General features: G+C 35.3%; 2 protein-coding genes across 4 annotated transcripts; one reads left to right on the top strand and one right to left on the bottom strand.

Annotated features, from left to right (window-relative positions):
• The first annotated feature begins 8919 nt into the window (after positions 1 to 8919).
• LOC105791589 (K(+) efflux antiporter 2, chloroplastic) lies at positions 8920 to 17992 on the top strand. Its single transcript, XM_012619708.2, has 21 exons — positions 8920 to 9231; positions 9404 to 11057; positions 11411 to 11582; positions 11681 to 11771; positions 12070 to 12206; positions 12304 to 12363; positions 12442 to 12561; positions 12927 to 12995; positions 13395 to 13460; positions 14033 to 14122; positions 14536 to 14640; positions 14744 to 14872; positions 15308 to 15517; positions 15836 to 15985; positions 16355 to 16408; positions 16542 to 16600; positions 16912 to 16978; positions 17051 to 17227; positions 17319 to 17375; positions 17483 to 17557; positions 17649 to 17992. Exons 2-21 carry the CDS (start codon positions 9457 to 9459, stop codon positions 17775 to 17777), a joined length of 3618 nt encoding a protein of 1205 aa, XP_012475162.1. The 5' UTR covers positions 8920 to 9231; positions 9404 to 9456; the 3' UTR covers positions 17778 to 17992.
• Positions 17993 to 18035: 43 nt separating this feature from the next.
• On the bottom strand, positions 18036 to 20925 carry LOC105791590 (phosphomannomutase). 3 transcript variants are annotated; one of them, XM_012619710.2, is made up of 12 exons: positions 20609 to 20925; positions 20394 to 20487; positions 20211 to 20255; positions 20056 to 20122; positions 19813 to 19889; positions 19598 to 19633; positions 19211 to 19266; positions 19005 to 19104; positions 18819 to 18914; positions 18634 to 18723; positions 18421 to 18472; positions 18036 to 18304 (listed from the first exon to the last, which is right to left on the bottom strand). In XM_012619710.2, exons 2-12 carry the CDS (start codon positions 20460 to 20462, stop codon positions 18249 to 18251), a joined length of 744 nt encoding a protein of 247 aa, XP_012475164.1. In that variant the 5' UTR covers positions 20463 to 20487; positions 20609 to 20925; the 3' UTR covers positions 18036 to 18248. The 3 variants fall into 3 exon arrangements, with proteins under 3 accessions (XP_012475164.1, XP_012475168.1, XP_012475163.1); XM_012619714.2 differs by having other exon boundaries at positions 20394 to 20520; positions 20623 to 20925; XM_012619709.2 differs by having other exon boundaries at positions 20623 to 20924.
• Positions 20926 to 21422: the final 497 nt, after the last annotated feature.

Raw genomic sequence — 21422 nt, 5'->3', positions numbered from 1 at the left:
GATAAAAGAAAATTATTTTTTTAGGCGATCATGTGCTTTATACTGTCCAATTCAACGAGACACTCATACTGTGAGAATCTACATTCTAAATAGCTTTTTCAAGCACTCGGGCTCTTCACAAATTTAGGAGACAAAACGTGAGTTCAACTCAAAGACAATTTTATTGGAAAAATCAATTTAGAAGACACTATTTTTTAAGCTGAGCGGAACTTTAAAAATTTTCTTAAAACCAAGCCATCGTAACATTTATAACAATAAACCATTTACTTAAATTATACCTGTGTTTTTGAAATAAGCAAACTTGGTCGTTCCCAACTTTCAACGTCTTGATCTTCTCCGCTAATCTCGACCTCAGTTTGCTAAAGTGTGGACTCTATTCGCAAATTAACAAAAACTTTATGAAAACATTCTAGGCTAGAAACTGGTTACTCAAAGAAAAAAAAAGAAATATTTCAGTAGGAAAATAAATTCACTTTTTAATTCAACTAAATAACTACGTAGGTGAATGGTTTATTTTTGCCTAGCCAATTATCTTTATTTATAGACAAAAATACAAGAATCTCAGTTGAAAAAGGTCTAAATAAATAATAGTATTTTAATAGAAAAATACATATAGTCCTACTAAGACAAATAGAGGTGGGCGGCACACCACTAAGATTACCTAAGGTTGCTTTCAATGTTTTTTAAACTAAACCAATGGTTGAATCGGTCAAGCCACCAATACGCCGATCCAATTGAACCCATTAAAGAATTATTAAAATTAAAAAATTTAGTTCAACTTGTTCAACCACCGATTCAGCTAGATACTATAGTACGACAAGCCATTCAAGAGTTTGATTATACTAACTAACTAAAATTTGCAAAGGACTAAATTGTAAAGAAAACAAATTACACAACTATCAAATACGAATAATTACAATAAATAAGAGTGGTTGATTGATTTCCATGTGGTTGGTTGAATTCCGAATTAGGGGTCTAAATTGCTATTACTCCTAAATTGGCTCCTCTAGGCCTAAACTTTACCAATTTTGACAAATTAGGCTGATTTATCTCTCGACCTCACTGACTAACCCTAGACTTATCAAATTTTTGCCCAATAAGATCTTCTCTCGACCTCACTTATTTTGATTTTCCCTTAGGGCTGTCAATCCTAAGTTTTTAAGTCTATTCAATTTAGTCTAGTTTTGCAATTTATTCCCCGAACTCAAAAATCAATTAACCAACATTTCCATCAACCAAACCCTAAATATTTAGCCACTCATACTCATATTGAAACTTGTAATCAACAAGAAATCAAATAAAAATAACATTAACTTAAACCCTAAGCAAATAAATAAAAACCCAAGCTTTCTCGCAAAAGCTTGGATACAACAACAATGGCAGTAAGAAAAGTAAACAAGAACATTAAAGGAGTGATTTTTAGCAGAAAAATGTAAAAAAACGAAATGACATTCGATTAATGGATTAGATTATAATTGCAAGAGAGTTTGAAGGACTAAACAAGCAAATAGATCCTAACTACAATGTAACTAACTTAACTAACTACAAGAAACTAAGAAACACTAGAAAAATAAGCAAGAAATGAAACCCTAGACTATGGAGAAGAAAACTAAACCCTAAGAAATGAACAGAATAATCCTAAAAACCTACAATTGTGAAGTGTGTCCTTTGTTTCACCAAATTTGACCTATTTCAATAGAGTTCATGTACAAAAATATTGACCAATTTGCCCTTAAATGTCTAATTTTGGTTTTGGGACATGTTAGACAAGGACTGCCCCTATGGTCATTTTTTGTCTCCCTCGACAATGATATCGCAATACCTAGAACCAAGTATCACGATATCAGTTCTAATCTTGAAATGGGGTCCTTGGGAGTCTTGGGTGTCGCGATACCACTGTAGGTGGCTCGAGCTTTCTTGTTCCAACACTGTTAAGGGTATCACGACTTTCATGCTTCGATATTGTGATACCCCCCTTCTTGGTGATGTTCTCACTCTATTTGGGCCATCGTGGGCTCCCTAAATCACCCACCAACCTCGTTAGATATCCTGGATGCCAATTGGTCATCTTAGGTATCAAAATAGCATAAAACATATAAATTGCTCAGAAACAAGCTTTTTAAGCATACTAAGGAGCCTAATTTGATATATCAAATTACGACAGATCAAACCCCCCACACTCAAGTATTTGCTTGTCTTCAAGCAAACATAAAAAAACATGCAAAAGACGACCCTTGGACTAAAAAAACAAAAAGGCAACCTGATGGTAAAATACTAAACTAGTATAAGGACTATTTCACATGCAACCTAAGACTGATATTTAGCTAACTCAATTATTTTTAAAACAAACAAAATTAGTTCAACAAATTGAAAAGGCTAACAAATCTAGAGGCAATCTAAATGAATGTGTGTACAGTAATATATCCTTCAAAATAGACCATGTAGACACATTATAGACATTTAAAGTGAATCAAAGGCATTCATCTGAATAAATGTAGACAAGTCAAGAGAATTGTGTTAATGAAATATTCAGGTCGTAAAGGTCTTTTAGGCTTGTAATGTTTTGAGGCTTAGGATGGTTTAGAGTTCAAATAAAAAAGTAGCTCAAAATGGTTTCAAACACTAGAAACAGTGAATCACACGACATTGTTCCCTATTCGCCCCCAATTAATCGTAAAGCTCACCTCCTTATTTCTCCTTCTCTCACCTTCTTTATTTCTCCAAAAACTTAGAAGATACCATTTAATATCAATGCATACAGAAAGCTAGAAAACACTTATACATTATGAATCGAAAGGTTTCCTTTTAACCTCGAATTTGATTTTTCGTTTAAGATATTTTTCCTACATCTTTCATTCTTTCACTCACAATGCTTTTAATACTCATCATGCTTTTAACTCTCACAATATTTTGATTTTCTCAATTTTTTTTTGATTTCACCTAATAAGAGTCTATATACATTATATCAAACAACCTCTTCTTTTCTCTCTTAAGAATATAACGAAGTCACCAAAATATCTCCATCTACCCCCAATATCCGTGGCTCGACTTCCATTTCATAGTGTGTAACACTCGATTACCATTAGTGACCCGAAACTAGGGAAAGCGATGATTGAATTAAAAGGATTAGTAAATTGCTGAAACCCATTGGGGAAATTCGAAAGTTTTAGTGGTTTAAATATGATTAATTGGATTCCAATTTCAGTTTAGTTAGATTAGAACCTACTGATTCCATAGTGGGAGACAACATGATTAAGGAATGGATGGTTGAAATGACAGGTGATGACTGTACCTAAGGAGTGTATATATAGGCGTAAGTAGAGATAGAATTTTCTCAATTCTGTTTACAAATCTTTTTCTCTCCATAACATCATCATCTCTAGTCGTTTTGAACAAAAAAAGGGATGCAACTGAAGGAAGCTCTGCATGTCGCAGCAGACGCGTGAATTGAAGTCTGGTAGTAGAAAAATTGAGGAACTGGTAAGCTTCCTTATCATTTTGCATGTGTGAATTGAAGAATGAGGTAGAGTAAGAACTCTTACGAGTTTCTGCATAATCATGGATTCTGGGTTTTAAGGGTTGAACACATTTATTTTAACCAATAAATGGTTGTCATGCTTGGTTGCCTAAACAAACAAGGCTCTAATGTTCGGACAAGCTAAGTTAACAAGGATAAGGAAACGAGGTGAGTTTTTGTACCTTGCTAGTTGTTTGTTGAATGTTGATAATGAATAGTTGTTGATGGGTTATCTAGCGTAGTGAATGTATAACGATAAATGTTATGATATACTTGCTTATTGTATGCAGGGTGTGGAAGGGAAATTATTGATGAGGTAGATGAACTTAGGAATTGGGAACGTAAATTTTTATTAGATAGCGCCATACGGTATTACTGTGTGCAAACTGTGATGTACGAAGCTCTGAGCTTTGCAAAGGGAACACTACAGTATTTGAGCATTAATGTTAAGAAAGATGAAATGGAGGAATGGACGAAAGAATCGAGAAATTGGAATTTCGTTAAGATTCCACCATCCAAGATTGCTGGGAGCGAACCACGATGTGCAAAGCTTTGGGCCTTGCCGGGGGGATACTTCGATGTTCGAGCATCAATATAAAATGTGAAACGGGTCCTTCGGGATAACACCGTGACGAAGGTTATTAGGTTTCATAGAGCAACACTTCAATGACGATCAATAGGCTTTATGGGGCGATACCTCAACAGAGGTCTAATGTGTAAAACCATAGTTAGGCTATGACAACCGATGTAGTCTGCTGGGACAACAAACATGGGGTAGTCTGCCAAGACAATAAACACAGGATAGTTCGCTGAGACAGTAAACTCAGGAAGACCGCCTAGACGTCAAACATAGGGGTCACAATTGGAAAGTCTATAGCTAGGAGGAATTCCAAGAGATTTAAGTAGAGTTAGCGTTGTGATTGAGGGCGATAAGTCACCAAAATAAATGAGCTTGGTAGGTTTGAGAAACATAGACCACCGGGATAGTCAGAGAATTCGCCATAGACATAGATGAATTGGGCTTGGGAAACGTCTCGATCCCCAGTTAGAGTGGAAAGAAAAAAAGGCTCCTTAAACAATAAGGTTACGTAGTACACACAAATATTGTTGGAAAAAGCCTGGTTTGAAAACGGTTTTCTTGTACAGCAAAAAATTAAAATTTTGAAAATTGACTCGATTTGTGATATTTAGAGCAAAAATTTTAACCGGATTTGTACCTATGTTTTTGGCTTAGTGAACGTTGGTTGTTCCCAGCTTCCAACCAAATGATCTTCTTTACTATTCTCGTATAACGAACTGCTTCGAGTGTGGGCTCGAACCAATTAAATCAAAACACAAAACTAGAAAAAGTTTTATCTCTTTTTGGGGTGAAAACGAAAGTTTTCTATTCTCAATAGAAACCAGTAGAATTGTTATTTTGAAAAAATATATGTAATAGTTGATAATAAACTATCTCTATTTTTTGGTAGAATAACAATCTCTCAAAGTTGTGTTAATAGCTCTACCGGTGCCATCTATTTATAAGAAGAGAAGGTAGAACCCTTTCCGAATTGTAGTGGTTTATTTCAAATAGAAAAACAACATTTTACTTAGAATAGAACTAAGGTGGAAGGCACACCCTAGTATTCCTGCTAGGGTTGTCGCCACCTTTATATCTATAAGGGGTTTTTGGGCTTGTAACGCCCCAAACCCAATCCGATGAACCAGATCCAAGTCTAGGGTGTCAAGTACATATGTAGCTCACTCAATTCCACAAATTTTACTTTTGATTACTGTTTAATTATAAATTCCTCTAAGAAATACATAAGTATGAAAAATACGAGAATTCAATTGGTATACTCAGAAAGTTTATTTACAACTTTGATTGAATTGATGTCCTGGTCTATCATAACTATTCCGTGTAAAAGAATTCTATAAGACAACTTAAACTCGAACACGCCTACAACCTTGCTTTATATGCATAATAGCCCAATACACCGCTTCTTCAACGTAGCCTAAGCGTCGTCCCTCTAGGCGAAGACCTTTAAAACCCACATAAAACATAACACATAAAGATAAGTTCAGCGAAACTTAGTGAGGCAAATACCATTTACCTAAATCATATTTGCATGCCACATTTAATGTTTCAATATCATCTTGCTGCTCTTGTTCTTCCTCGAGTCTCTAACAAAAATTGCCTCCATTTTTATTTCTTTATTCACGATCGTTACCATACCTTACCTTGAGACCATTTGCTTCTATTCAATGCCCTTGAGACCTTACCTATATTATCCGTTTACCGAACCATAACTTTCTCAAACTTTAGGAAGAAACCCATACACAGGTGTTCGATGTTTCATTTCGAGCGTATCATGTTTATGTTCATTTTTAAAATACATTCTCATTTACCAAGCTATATTGTATTAGGAAAAATAAGAAATACGCCTATCACTCAGTATAGAGTACACCATAAGGAGCGTCCTTCATGGTTTATTCATAGGAGTATTCCTAGAACATGCCATAGGAGTAGCCCATCCTGTATGTACCGTGAGAACTTATTCTATAGGATCCGCCATAGAGAATATTCCTTCATAACCCACCGCAAGAGTATATCCTTTATTCTTTACCACGAAGGCTTTAAGTCCAGAATCTGCCTTTCATATTGTTCCTTCCTTATTCGACAAGAATCCTATCCCTTCAGGATATGTCAAAGAATTCATTTCTTTCTTTCAGGGTTCGCCAAAGAGGCGTTTCCTTTAGAAGGTTGCCATAAAGGTCATTCTTTAAAGTGCGCCACAAAGGCCTTCTTTACAAGATTTGCCATAAAGGCTTCCATCTCTTAAATCGCCACAAGGGCTTCTATTTCTCTAGTGTGTTTACAACGGGGATCATCTAGACTCATATTTGGTAAGGTTTCCCCTCATCATTTCGGGTCACACAAAGAACCCCATTAGGTAATGATTTTTTTTTGGTTCTTCTCATATGATGCTAGAGCTGACCATCTATGGCCTTACACTATATAGTCTTTCCATATGATGCCATAGCCTAGCTATGGTCTTACACAATATGGTGCTATGACCACTGGCTTTCCTTTCAAAGATCGTGATTAAAGTCCAGACGAACCCTTTTTAGACTCTACCACAGTGAACAAACACAGACTCACAAATAGACCTTTCATGCATTTGCCCAAACTTAACATACATCTTAGACATTCTCTTATAGTTATACTTTCGACTCTAAATTTCCCATTATATACCTTATACTTGTCAGGTTCATACCAACTATACATGTAAGTATTTTCTAACATTCATATATCAACATATTCATCATACCGTCCCTTTTAGTTTTAGATCACAGTTTATATGATCTTTCGCAGAAGTATCTAGAATATACAATATACAACATACAAAAGTCGGCTTTGATGCTAAATGGAAGTTATATTGAATTGATTGGATTGAAATGGTTAAATGGATTGTTTTGGCATGCGTTGGGAATGTGTTAGTGTAGATGAAATGGCAAATGATGTTGGGTTGATGAATTTGTTTGGGAGTTATGAAATAGGTACCAAATGACCTATATTTTACCAAAAACTAAGTCCACGTCCCGACAAGCAATCTTCCTCGTCGCAATATCAGTTGACAGTATGTGATGTCGCGACATCGAGTGGTCTAACGTTGTGATGTTAAAAACTGTTTGGTAACATCATGACGCGGAGCAAATGATGTCATGAAGTCAGTCCTGAAAATTTAAAACTTTACAATTTGGTCCCATTTCATGCTCGGGTCAACAAAAGAGCTTTTATAAGCTCGATTTAGGCTCAGATTTAATTGTGTATCATAATGTGAATGTGTCTATGATATGATTGAATGTTTGAATGATTTATTTATGGTATATTTGACAGTAGTTACTCCGAAAATGGATGTGGTTGTAGCTCACACCCGGTGATCGAGTCGGGTGAGAGGTGTTGCAAATAGCAGGTCAACATTTTTATTTTAAATAAACCTAAGTACCACGTGGCACATTTTAATTGGCACCACGTGGCAACCAGTTTTTAACACTATTACAAAAAGGGGTTGAACCGGGTTACAGAATGATAGTACAAGTATCAATTTAGACAAAAAAAAGTATAGGTACCAAAGTGGGAAAACAAGCATTGTTCAGAGGCCTAAATTGAGAATTAAGTCTAAATAATCCCTACATTTAAAAATATTACTTGTTTATTTTTTATAATTTTAATCGATATGTTAATTAAAATTTAAAGCATGGTTTAGGATTGTGAATTGATTCTTATATTGTATATAAGTTGTGAATTTAGTTCATATACTCTAATTTGGTCATTCTTAGTCTATTTACTTTCTAAATTTTAAATTTAAGTCCTTACCTAAACAGTAACAGTTAAATTTTACTATTTTAAAATTTATGAAGTAAACATATTATTCCATGTTTAATGTCATGCCAATTTATCATTTCTACATAATAACACAAAGAAAGTTATGTTAGTTTAGTTAAGGCACAATGACTTATTTAGTCCTCTAATTTTACACAAAAAGTCATTTTAGCCCTCTATTTTATTTTTCGCCTCTTTATCCATTGAACTTGTGTTGTTTGTTATGTTTGTCATGTTACTTCAAAATGGATTGAAAAGTTAACATTTGTTAACTTTCTTGATGTGACATCTACGTATATACCACATTAACAATTAATTAATTTTAAAAAATGTTAAAATATAAAAATATATCAAATAAATTTTTTGTTAATGTATACCACTTCAAAATAAATTTTTGTAAAGGTGGAATATCAAATAAGTCATTATGCCTTTAGTTAATGTATTTAACGACTATCATTTGAGTCATTATCATAATTTCAAAATTAAAAAGTATAGAGACTAAAATGATCAAATCGAGAATAAGCATTAAATCTACAACTTACGCATAGTACTATACCAATACCAAAATTTGACCTAACAAATTTCACTGTTACTGTTTGGGTAAGGGTTAAAATTTGAAAATTTTAAAAAATTAAGATTAATCAAATTAAATTATAAGAACTAAATATGTAACTTATGCATAGTATAATAGCTAATAGCAAAATTTAACAAAAAAATAGTAATAAGAACTTGGGGGACTTGGATCATAAATATTTAAAAATTCAAGATTCGGCACATTTTATAAATAATAATTCTTTTTATCCAAATTGAAGTTTAAAAATTTTATATCGTTTTACCCGCCATATGAAACAGAATCAGTTTAAAAAACTAAAAAGAAACAGAATCAGTTAGCTCCCACGCGCCCCAAACACAACTGCTTAGCGCTTACGATTCTGTAGTCTTTCCAAGGGTATATTAGTCAGTAAAACCTATAAAATCTCATTCTCCACACAAATAAAAGGCCGTTTTAGTAAATTCAAGTACTTCGCGGAAAAACAAAACAAATTATCCACCAATCACCTAATTTCCCCCTGCAAGTTTTCCCATCTTTTTTTCTCAGTTCCCAAACAGAGGGGAAAAAGAAGAAGAAAAGAAAAATAGTGAGGAATTCTTTAATTTCTACCATTTCTAATCTCGCAAAGTTTGAGGGAAAGAACCGAAAGAGAACGAATATACAAAATCTTTCAACTTTACAATTGAAAGAATATAAAGACGCTGATTTTTCATCACTTGTGTCATTTCTGCTTTAGTTTTTACTTTCTCTGAAGAAACTGCGCCTTTCTCAAACATTTCTTCTCTTCTTTGATCAGTAAGTTTACTCTCTCTTCGCTTTTATTTGTTGATTCTTTTGCAGAATATGTGCTTAACTTCTTTGCTTACATATACGTAGACGTAGGCGTTCTTGCATGAGTATAAATGATATTTGGATTTGCTGTTCTAGGACTGCTAGTGCGTATTCATTAATACTTTAATCTTGCCAGGTATTTGAATAGAAAGTCAATGAGAGTTCTTGAAACGCTTGTCAAGAATAAAGATGGATTTTGCTTGTAGTTTTAAGCGTTCTACTAGCTTTCACGGTAGTGAAGGTACTAGTTATAGGATACTGGATCCCTTATGCCATAGGTTTAGATGCAAAAATTTAGGTTACAATGTTTTTGATTCCAAGATTGGATTGAAAACTCGGTCCTTGAATAAAACGAGGAAATGTCTGGTGTATAGTGGCTGTTTAAGTTCAAATTTGGTTTTCAGAGGGAAATTTGATAGTCATTTGTGCTGTGCGTATTCAAGTACATCGTTTTATGGTTTACGTGATGTCTTGAAAGTAAGAGGAGTTAGGTCGCGTCGTCAAGGTAATGATTCTTTGGCATTTTCCGTTGGGAAGGGTGAGAATGTGGAGTTTGTGGAGAATAATGATGAGAACTCGAGTGGTACTGTCTCAAATGGTTTGGGAGAAGAAGAAAGAAATGAAAGTAATGAAGTGGAAACACCAACTGTGGATGAGTTGAGGGAATTGTTGCAGAAGGCAATGAGGAAATTGGAAGTGGCACGTCTTAATAGTAGAATGTTTGAGGAAAAGGCTCAGAGAATATCAGAAGCTGCGATAGCCTTGAAGGACGAAGCAGCTCATGCTCGGATTGATGTTAATAGAAGGCTTGATATGATTCAAGATATTTTGAATGAAGAGCGTGTTGCTAAAGAGGCTGTTCTAGAAGCAACAATGGCACTATCTTTAACCAAGGCAAGGCATCAGGTGGCAGTAGAGTCTCAGAAAGAGGGAAATGATTTCCCAGAAAGATCTTGGGAAATTGATGTGGAAATTGATGTTAGGGAAGATAATGGACCACTATTGGCTGCACAAGATGAGATTATAAAATGCCAGGAGACGCTCGAGAATTGTGAAGCAGAGTTATCGCACTTGCGGAGTAAAAAATATGAGTTGCACAATGAAGCACATCGATTGGATGAGGTTGCAGAGAAAGCAGAGATGGATGCCTTTAAAGCTGAGGAAGATGTGGCCCATATCATGCTTTTAGCAGAGCAAGCTGTTGCTTTTGAGTTGGAGGCTACACAGTGTATGCATGATGCTGAGATGGCCCTACAAAAAGCCGAAAAATCTCTTTCTACTTCAACTGGTGAAGCTGTCCATGGGAAGGTTTTGGGTAAAGAGGCTGTTGTCGAGGAGGGAGAGATCACTCAAGGGGCCTCTGATGCTGTTACTGTTGAAAGAGAAAAGGATGGTACGGTAGTTGTTGAACTTGAACCTAAGGAAGACATCTTATCAGAGAAGGCGAGAAAAAGTTCTGAAGATCTCGAACTAGTTGATGAGGAGAGTGATCGTGAGAATGGAATGCTGGGTTTATTATCTCTTAAAGAAGCTGAAATTGAAGCAGAGAAGTCAAAAAATGTTCAACCAAATAAGCCTGAAACTCCAAAGGATCTGACAAGGGAGAGTTCACCTACTAGTACCCCAAAGTCATTGTTGAATAAATCTTCCCGTTTCTTCTCTGCGTCATTCTTTTCCTTCAGCATTGATGGGACAGAATTCACACCAGCATCAGCTGCCCAGGATCTTGTGGAGTCTGCAAGGAAACAAATCCCTAAGCTGGTTGTAGGAATACTGCTCTTTGGAGCCGGGTATGTTTTGAATTCTACTACCTTGTTTCATTAACTAATTTAAATATATCACTCTTCTGGAAATTCCTGTATATGTCTTTACTGAACATTGTTGATTTCTTGCTTTATGACTCAAATAGTGTTTCCTGTATGTCTTCTGGAAATTAACTTTAGTTTTTGATAGAAGCTGTAGAAACAAGATGTGTTTCCTTTGCAATGGTATGCCATTTCTTGTTTAATTAAAAGTTTAGATCTAGAAAAGCACTGCTTGATTATAGAGCAACACTGAGTCAAATCTTCTGAGAGGGGCTATTCAATCGAGTCCGTGTTTTATCAGTTTGTTGCTACTTAATGATTCCCACCTTCAATTACAGGGCTGCCTTCTATGCTAATCGGGCAGAGAGGAATTCTCATCTGCTGCAGCAGCCAGATGTCATTGCCACTAGTATAGAAGAAGTTTCCGCAAATGCAAAGCCTCTGATCCGACAAATACAGAAAATTCCCAAAAGACTCAAGAAACTAGTTGCTACGTTTCCTCATCAAGAGGTATGTGATTCTTTATTAATTATCTATTTTTTATTTTTAAGCTTAATCCTCTTTTATGCAGCTTGTCATCATCTCATTTCAATGTTTAAATTTCACAGATGAACGAGGAGGAGGCCTCCCTCCTTGATGTTTTGTGGTTACTGCTTGCAAGTGTAATTTTTGTGCCTGTCTTTCAGAAACTTCCTGGAGGTGACTAAAATACTGTATTATTTATTTCAAATCTGAGCATGTTGCATGCATGGAGGTGACGTTCTTAGAAAAACACATGAGTATTCTTTTCATTCATGAATTTTTGGGATAGCATTTGTAGTTCATGCTTGATTATTTTTTTTTCTTTTTATGATGTTTCCTATAGTCCTAACTACACTAATTTCTGTTTGGAGCTTTTCTTCTCCTTATTATTACTATTCCTTGCTCTATTTTTCCTTTTCTCTTCCTGGAATTTTGTATTAGTTGATGTTTCTATTCTATCTGCCCCAAATTTTAGGCAGCCCCGTTCTTGGATATTTGGCTGCTGGCATCTTGATTGGACCTTATGGTCTATCGATAATCCGTCATGTACATGGAACCAAAGCAATTGCTGAATTTGGAGTTGTTTTCTTGCTATTCAATATTGGCCTTGAGGTGGAGTATATTATCGTATCCACGGTTCCAGCTTTACATTTGAACTCCATCATCATGAGAAGATAATAAACTTGTACCCTCATTTTGCTTTTTGCAGCTATCTGTTGAAAGGTTAAGTTCCATGAAGAAATATGTTTTTGGACTAGGCACTGCCCAGGTGATTGAGAAAATAAACTTTCTATCACTTTCACTCGTATTTTACTAAGTTCTTTTAACTTAATTTTATGTGATACAGGTCTTGGTGACAGCAGTTGCAGTTGGTCTAGTTGCTCATTTTGTTGCTGGGCATCCCGGTCCAGCTGCGATAGTGATTGGCAATGGCCTGGCATTGTCTTCAACTGCTGTTGTCCTGCAGGTAATTAACACAGACTGATTTTTCTTCAGATTTCATTTATTTTAACATGATATTATCATTATTCTTGTGCTATATGAAGAAAGGCAAAAAAAGGTAATTAGACAAGCTTCCTAGAGCAAAATATTTTAATGTTCTTGTTGATTATGTTCCCTGTTATACTCTTCTGCAATATCGAGAAATCTTTGAAAATTAGAATATAACTTAGGATCTTGCCATGTCTTTACAAATCCACCTAATAGTTTTGATATATTTATCGTATGACTATAATCTGATTGCATCAGACTTTATCATTTTCCTTTTTATTTGTGTGTATATATAAAGGTTCGATTTGATGGACATATAATTGATGTTGTCTTCATTTGCAGGTATTACAGGAGCGAGGTGAGAGTACATCACGCCATGGACGCGCAACATTTTCTGTCTTACTCTTCCAGGTTATCCTATGATCTCGAGAAAAGTGACTGGCTCCAGGATGCATTTTGTTATGAATTGAGTTTAGCGGTCAGGGACGAAAGTTCAGTGTTTTTAATCATTTTTCCTGTTCTTCATGTTTTGAACTGTCATCTTTACCCTTCAAATGTGCAAAAGACAAAACTAGATATCTACTCAACATGATATGGTAATTGGCTATGTACTTGAGCCATCTAGCTCCAGTATTGCTTAAGATACTTTATGAATGATTAGACTAAACTAGCAATTATGGAAAATACAATTCCTACATATGATATGCTTGGATTCCTCCTTGTTAGTCTTTCGAGTTCTGCTTGGACATTTAGTTAATTTAGATGTCATGGTTGCAAGCCATTTTATTGCTTGTTATCTATTCTTTCCAGGACTTGGCTGTTGTTGTTTTGCTTATACTCATACCTCTTATCTCGCCAAATTCATCAAAAGGAGGGGTAAGGTTTTCTAAATTCTAATAATCCGTCTTTGCTTTTCCTATTTGCTCTGCATTTGACATTGAAGGTTCAGAATTTGTCTTGCTATGATGGCATGTCATTTACATACATCCGGTTTTTTTTGTTCTAATGCTTGCATAAAAACCTTAAAAGGTTACTTGGGGCTCAGGTTTTGATGAATGGTTTTCCTAAACTTTTATTAATAAAAGACTGCTTGTGCCTTCATCTCCTTGAGATATCTTAGTAGCTATTTACGCTCTTGGAAACTTATTCCATTAATTTGCTTAAAGGGAGCATGTGCTTTCCCCAACATCATGCCTTTTGTGTTAGTTGATTTTGCTTCCATAAAATGCTTCTAATGAACTCCCAAGAAAGTAGTCTGAATAAATATTTGCTAGTGTAAATTTAAGGGAAGAAACTTGAAGAATTTTGATGGTCAAGGCAAGTTAAGAAAAAGCGAAAATTTCCCCTCAGTCTGGTTTATATGACTGCCGTATTACTGTTATCTTTGCTGTTGTTGCTTCACCAACTGATATTGGCAATTTGGGTGATGTATTTTTTCTGGTTTCCAGGTTGGTTTTGGAGCCATTGCAGAAGCTCTTGGAGTAGCTGCTGTTAAGGCTGCAGTTGCCATCACTGCAATTATTGCTGGTGGAAGATTGGTAAGTTTTATATCTAAGACATTCATAAATTATGACCTCAGGTTTGCCCAATAATTTTCTATTCTGTTACTGCCGTTTTTATCTTAATTTATCCTGTAATGTTGACTGATGACAAACTTCAAAGACTATATATATTAAGAGTGTTCAAATATAACCAGGTTGGTGTATGTGATATCATTCAAGTGGAGATGAGTGATCATTTATTTAATGCACATAATAATGTATCTAATAGATTGATACTACTGACTCAGTAGCATTTTTTTTTTGCCAGACTTGACTCAGTAGCATTTAGTCCAGTCTTCTGAACTTCTACTTAATATTGTCCATTCCTGAGCCCAATTCTGGAAAACCACTCTAGTGCTTCAGACACACAGCATCTGCTGATTCTTATAACCTTTTCTTATTTCTTGCAGCTGCTTCGGCCAATTTATAAGCAAATAGCAGAAAATAAAAATGCAGAAATATTCTCTGCCAATACCCTCCTTGTTATTTTAGGGACAAGTGTCCTAACTGCAAGGGTATGAAAACTTTACATTCTTGTTCTTGACTTGTTTTTTTCCCCTGCTGTAGAAGTTATACTACCTTAGAGCCTCCCCTTTTCTTTCTCTTCTTGTTGAACAGGCTGGACTTTCCATGGCATTGGGAGCATTTCTAGCTGGGTTGCTTCTTGCAGAGACTGAATTCGCTTTGCAGGTTGAATCAGATATTGCTCCATATCGAGGCCTCTTATTGGGTCTCTTTTTCATGACGGTTGGTATTTTTGGCATCTCGACAATCTGCATATGAGTAGATGTTTGTTTCGTTGAATAGCGTTGTTGCTTCAGTTGTAAAACATGCCTGGTGATCATTTTATGGGGCCATAAGGTCATGTTTGGTAGGATGAAATAGATTTTTTATGCCACTAGTGTAATATTATAAAATTGTCATATCGCCCAATTTCATTATTTCAACAGTAGAGGATTTTATAAAAAAACAACAGTAGAGCATTATTTTATCCCATAGTCCGGAGGGGGGAAAAGGTTGGGGGATGTGGTTGGATAAAGTCTTCGTATCATTTATATACACCACTGAGTTTGGAGAATCTTGGCTCTTGCTTAGGCTTGTATTTCTTTTAGGTTATTGGTACTGCCATAGATTGATTATCAAGTATGTGCAACTGATGACTTTTGCTGACTGAGTTTTCAGGTTGGCATGTCCATTGACCCGAAACTTCTTCTTTCAAATTTTCCTGTCATTGCGGGGGCATTGGGACTCTTAATTGGTGGCAAGACTATATTGGTGGCACTTGTTGGTAAACTTTGTGGTATTTCAATCATATCTGCCATAAGGGTTGGTCTTCTTCTTGCACCAGGTGGAGAATTTGCATTTGTGGCTTTTGGTGAAGCTGTTAATCAGGTTTCTGTCCCTATTAACTAGAGTTTAGTCATGAGGTTATTTCATTCACATGTAACGGTTAATCCTGCATTTGCCAAACTTTTAGTTAATCTCTTGCGCTTTAGATTCTACTTTTGATTTTCTTCCGGCTTAGGGTGATTTGAGAAAAAAAGATTTTGATAACATACTTGTGACATTAATTATAGTTGTGTCAATCTTTTTAGGTAAATGACCACTTTTTTTTACCTAATCGCCTGGGATCATTGTTCTTTTAAATATGATTGCTAATCCAACTTCTAACTGTTAAGCTTATTCAAGTATAAATGGTGTTGTTGGCAGGGTATAATGTCTTCTCAGCTATCCTCATTGTTGTTCCTTGTTGTGGGGATCTCAATGGCCCTCACACCATGGCTTGCTGCTGGAGGCCAGTTAATTGCTTCTCGTTTTGAGCTTGTTGATGTTCGAAGTTTATTGCCTGTTGAGAGTGAGGTAATGTTTCCAACTTACAGCTCCATCGAGGTTGTGATTACGTTTTCCCTCTCAGCAGTTTCTGAATAACTAAAGCAACCTTGCTATGGTTCTTTGAAATCCATGTTTTGTTGCATGAGGTAGTAATAATTAGATACGGAAAGTCCAAGGCATCCGAGTGATTATCAATCCCCTGTAGGAAGAAAGCTTCATTGGTTTTGCAATAAAAGTACTGAACATTAAAGTTCAATTAATGTGTGTACATTATTAAAGTTTGAGGGAATATAAAGTATCTGTATGTAGTACAGCTATTTTCAATACATTAAAGACCTGAGTTATGAGGTCGCTGATGGTTACTAATCTGCTTTTATGACTTGGTTTTATTTCCAGACTGATGATTTGCATGATCATATTATCATTTGTGGCTTTGGACGTGTTGGGCAGGTATTTAATATTTAAACCCTTTAATTGCGAGATTAGTCTAAAAATGTTAATCTGATGAACCTGCTCTCAAAATATTAATGTGAACATGTATATAACAATGGCAATTATTCTCTTTTCTTTTGACTACGCTCAGATCATAGCTCAGCTTCTTTCAGAACGCCTAATTCCATTTGTTGCTCTTGACGTAAGGAGGTATCCTCAAATTATTTTTTGAAGGAATTATTTGCATATTTTTTTATGATTGTCAATTGTAATTGTTATGATTTTGCAAACATCTATCTCCATCTTAAGCTTAGGGGTAGCCCTATTTCATGGCACGTTTTTTCTTCAATGCAAAGTAATTGACATTTTTGTTGAAGAAGCTAAAAAACATACACGTAGATAAGGCTGAGGCATTCTGCAATGATCATAAATTTTGTTGTACTTTCAACATCTATACCTGTGATAGAAATAATATGTAGCCAGATATCTCAAGCTCCTCAATAAAAGCTTTGCTCTTTCAGTGATCGGGTGGCTATGGGGCGTGCACTGGATCTTCCCGTTTATTTCGGAGATTCCGGTAGTCCAGAGGTAAAGCAAAACTAGTTTGAACTAAGCTAACCTTGTAGATCAATGTTGAACATTTTTTATACTGGGTGCTAGGTGCTTCATAATGTTGGTGCTGAAAGAGCATGTGCTGCAGCAATAACCTTGGATTCTCCTGGTGGCAATTATAGAACTGTTTGGGCTCTGAGCAAGCATTTCCCTAATGTGAAGACTTTCGTCCGTGCTCACGATGTTGATCATGGCCTTAATTTAGAAAAGGCTGGTGCTACGGCTGTAATATTCTGATACCGTCATACCAAAATTTCCTCCCATCATCCTGTTTGCTTCCCTCTAATTCTCTTCTTGCTTCGTGGACTGACTACAGGTTGTACCGGAGACCGTGGAACCAAGTCTGCAGTTGGCAGCCGCTGTTCTTTCACAGGTATGATGGATGATTGTTCCTTAACAATAGATGGATCTGGATATGCAACCTTTGCATCCGCAACATGTTATCTAAGCCTTCTTACTTTTTGCCATTTCTTTATGCAGGCTAAAATTCCCTCATCGGAGATTGCGGCAACGATCAACGAATTTAGATCCCGCCATCTTAGGGAGCTAACAGAGGTATTCTCAACTCCCCTCTTTTGAATTCCAGCGATATTAAACTTTGCATTCGAACATCAAACCCGATATATGTGTGCGTTCTTATCCACAGCTGTACCAAGATGATGGAATTCCTCTTAACTATGGATTTGGAGTCATGAGTAAATCCAAAGCTCAGCAATCAGATTCTTCGGATGATAACAATGTCACCCTTGGCAACATTAAAGATTCTCAAGAGTAAAAAGGGGGAAAAAAACGTATAGAAGATTACTTGCCCCCATTGTTGTAAAGTGTAAAAAGGGGAGAAGGGAAGGAAATGACAAAACTTTTGAGATTGACTACAACTTTTCAAAGTGATTGATTCCTTTGAGTGCATTTAAAAATGTGTTTTTCATTAAATACATATGTATAGAGAAAACACAAGTAAATATACATTCATTGTTATTTTTCCCAAAATCATTTCATCTCCTAAAAAATGTTTCTGGTTTCTGTAAACAAATTGCTGTAACCCAAAAAGATTTTATTATGGTAAAAGAATGGTGATAAAGTAATAATTCCTGGTACATACAAATTCTCTTAATAGGCAAATTTTAACAATGACTCGTATAAAATTACATACATATATATATGCTAGGGCCAAGCATTGGCTTTGGCACTTATTCTTCCATAAACTAAGAGATACAAATTGAAATGGTATACCAAGAGGGAAGTTTCAATTGCTCATGAAAAGAGCTTTGCACTGCTCCACTGTATCCTCAGGGCTGGTAACTGCAATAACAATAACAGTTACAGTAAGCCTGAAGCTTTCATTGGCACAAAATTTTCTGTCAATGGAAATTAGATGATTGCATTGTGATTGTGAATAATGTGAACTTGAAATGCACCTGTGTGTCCCTCTGTTCTCTCTGATTCATAAATTTCATGATCATTCCCTCCCTGATCACAAAACACCCGGCCAAGATCATTAGCCACATGAAAGTGCGGAAAATTAAACAAACATAAGGTATAAATTGAAAGAAAGCCAAAAAGCAAAGGGTAGTGACAATAAATCTATAATGTAGTTTGGCCATAAGATTTGAATCAAATAAGAATCCAACCTTGTAAGTTTTGTCACCAAAGAAATGAATCTCTTGAAATTCTTCAAGGTATCTCAAGCAGTATGTTTTGTCCCAACCCTGAGGAAAAACCTATTACAACAAACATAAAGCAATGATTAATCCAATGAATCTCTATACTCCTTGTACTTAAAATGGTTAAACCGCAAATCATATGTGTCACTCACATCAAAGCTTATTTGTCCTCCAATTGAGAATGTCAAGTTAAGGTGAGCAAACTTTTCTCGAAGCACCGAAACCATTTTTGGGCGTATGTTGTGAACCTGGAACCCCAAGTGTTTTATATGTATGTAAAGCATACATCTATAAACTCTACACTATAAAAGTACAAATTCTATAAGGTATATATTTACCTTGTCATACTTTTCAAATTCATCCCTTTCTTCTTGGCTGCAGTTTCGTCCAATTGGAGATACGTTGAGCATCCCACTTCGGAATTCTATGAATGTACCCCTAAACAGAATGTTGATAAAGGATTGGTCTTATTCAGCTCGAATGATAAAGGAATATGCACAGGGTTGAACTAGACTTTAAAAAATGAACTCTTCAATGATCTTACCTTTTTATCGGGATATCCAAGTCAGCAATATAATGCAGTGTGAAGTTTATAAATTCCTGCACAATCATTTGCAATCTATGAACAAAAAGAGTTGAGAACATGCAATGCAGTATTTCTACATATCATTCAATCACCACTTAACTCTGTGCAAGTTGGATACTCTAGCCATCCCACATTTATTTTTTGAAATAGAAGAGTATAAAGATTGAAGAGATTCTCGAAATCATCGATAATCAGACATGCTGGTAGACATCTCTAGCGCAAATCAGAAATTGCTAATGAATGCCAATGGAGTCATAACAACACCACATATGAACCTTTTTTGTTATGCAATACCTTCTAGATTTTTAATAGAATAGGATCACATTTAAGAAGGAAAAATCATACCTTGACCTTTTCTTCTCCCAGAAATGACTTCAAGCTCTGAAAAACGGAAAAAAGAGACCCGCTAAAGAAAAGCAAATAAGCTTAAACAAACCGAGGAAAAAAAAAGATTAAAGAACATATCATTAGCTCAAGCAAATACTGTCCTTGCAAGTATTTGGAGAAAGTGTCTTAAAATTAGCATTTAAACACCTAGAAAATGCAGGTTATGAGTATACCTGGGTGCCAATGAGTTTTCCATCTTTATGAGCAACAAGCCCATTTTCAGAAAATACATAATCATAGTCATTGATAACTGCATTGAAAAATGTAAGCTATGGTTAATATTTCATAAAAATTTTAATCTATAATTATAGAAAGAGATATAATTGGCCACAAATTCTTCATTAATAGTTATAGAGAAACAATGAAAAGAACAACATTTCATAATTAGAAGTATAATGTCAAGAGCTGAAGCTAACCTGATTTCCCAAGTTGCTCAGATATCTTACTGAGATCAGATCCACCCACCACTCCAACAGTAACAACCTACAATTGAAAATAAAACTAGATAAATTCCCAAAAATTAAAAATTAAAAAAAGAAGAAGCCATTTTTATGTTCCAAAAAAGATTTACCTTCTTCAGTTCCTTCATGAACTCCAACATCTTGGGTGTAGCCACCTATATACCATTTTAAATGAATGATACATTCAACAAAAAAAGAAGAAATGAAGAAAATAAAGGTCAAAATCCCACTTAAATTCAAAAACCCAAAATCATGTCACTCAAATTTATAGGATTAAAAAAGAGATTAAATACCTTTCTTGGAGCTGTAAGAGTGCCATCAACATCAAATAAAGCAATCAAACCTGGTTTTCTGATAGCCATTGAAGTTTATTTGTTTTTCCTGCTTCTGCCATAAAAATTACAAAAGCTTCAAGTAAAACTGCAAAGTAAAATTAAAATTAAAATTCAAAAAAATGCATTATTATGATAAGAAGTGGAAATTTAGAGCCAGAGAAATGGGGATTAACTGAGAATTTTTAACCTTGAGTTTTGATGGGATTTCGAGAGAGAAAAAAGAGTTAAAAAAGGTGAAACAAAAGCTTAGGGGATTTAAAGTATAGATCTTTAATGGCGGAACGAGGAATTCCCGGGGATTAAACAATTCGCTCAGAAGGTTTTGGTTGAGATAGAGAGCTGCTTTAGCTCTGGGAGTTGCTTAGGTAAGAGAATGCATGTCAACGGTGTAGTAGCCCATCTAAGTGCTGCTTCAGTTGTCATTTATACTCGTGTTATGAACGTAAAGCTTTCACGAAAATCAAAGGGTGAGAAAAACTCGACCGGTAAAGGATAATGCTTAATGACATATTCCAAGTAGAAATGGACAAGTTTTGAAAATGGTTGAAAGATAATGGGCCAATGAGCCTAACCAACAAAACTTGGCCTGGAGTTTAACTGATTTGCTTATCTCACATCTGTTTTTCTCTAGGCCTAATTCTACTATTTCTCCTATATTATCGATTTCTTTTATTATTTATATCCTTTTTACATTCAACTTCTTCGGGATTCAAGCTACTTTTCTTAATAATGTCATCTTAAGGTTTGAATTCATGTCTTCTCTTATGTTTGCAATGTGCTTTATCCAATGATGTTTGAATTGGACTGAAAATCGACTGCGTACCAATTTAGAAAATGATGATGAACCGGTATAAACTGATTGAACCAAATTTTTCTTAAATTTTTAATAATTTTTTTTATTTTTTTAAATTTTTAATGATTTTTTAATCGAATTGATCAAATTGATAAACCGATGACCCCAGTTCGACCACTAGCCTTGTTCTAAAA

The sequence above is a fragment of the Gossypium raimondii genome, chromosome 8, assembly GCF_025698545.1.
Source record: "Gossypium raimondii isolate GPD5lz chromosome 8, ASM2569854v1, whole genome shotgun sequence".
Lineage (NCBI taxonomy): Eukaryota > Viridiplantae > Streptophyta > Magnoliopsida > Malvales > Malvaceae > Gossypium > Gossypium raimondii.
This window is presented reverse-complemented; position numbering and strand designations above follow the sequence as displayed.

Excerpts from the sequence above, each read along its gene's own strand:
- LOC105791590 (XM_012619710.2), bottom strand. The coding sequence starts at position 20,462 with ATGGCTATCAGAAAACCAGGTTTGATTGCTTTATTTGATGTTGATGGC. Across the intron at positions 19,890-20,055 it reads TGAGCAACTTGGGAAATCAG|TTATCAATGACTATGATTAT; the intron begins GTTAGCTTCAGC and ends TTTTCAATGCAG. Across the intron at positions 18,724-18,818 it reads GAGGACAAATAAGCTTTGAT|GTTTTTCCTCAGGGTTGGGA; the intron begins GTGAGTGACACA and ends TTGTTGTAATAG.
- LOC105791589 (XM_012619708.2), top strand. The coding sequence starts at position 9,457 with ATGGATTTTGCTTGTAGTTTTAAGCGTTCTACTAGCTTTCACGGTAGT. Across the intron at positions 12,562-12,926 it reads CAACTGCTGTTGTCCTGCAG|GTATTACAGGAGCGAGGTGA; the intron begins GTAATTAACACA and ends CTTCATTTGCAG. Across the intron at positions 15,986-16,354 it reads TATTGCCTGTTGAGAGTGAG|ACTGATGATTTGCATGATCA; the intron begins GTAATGTTTCCA and ends TTTTATTTCCAG.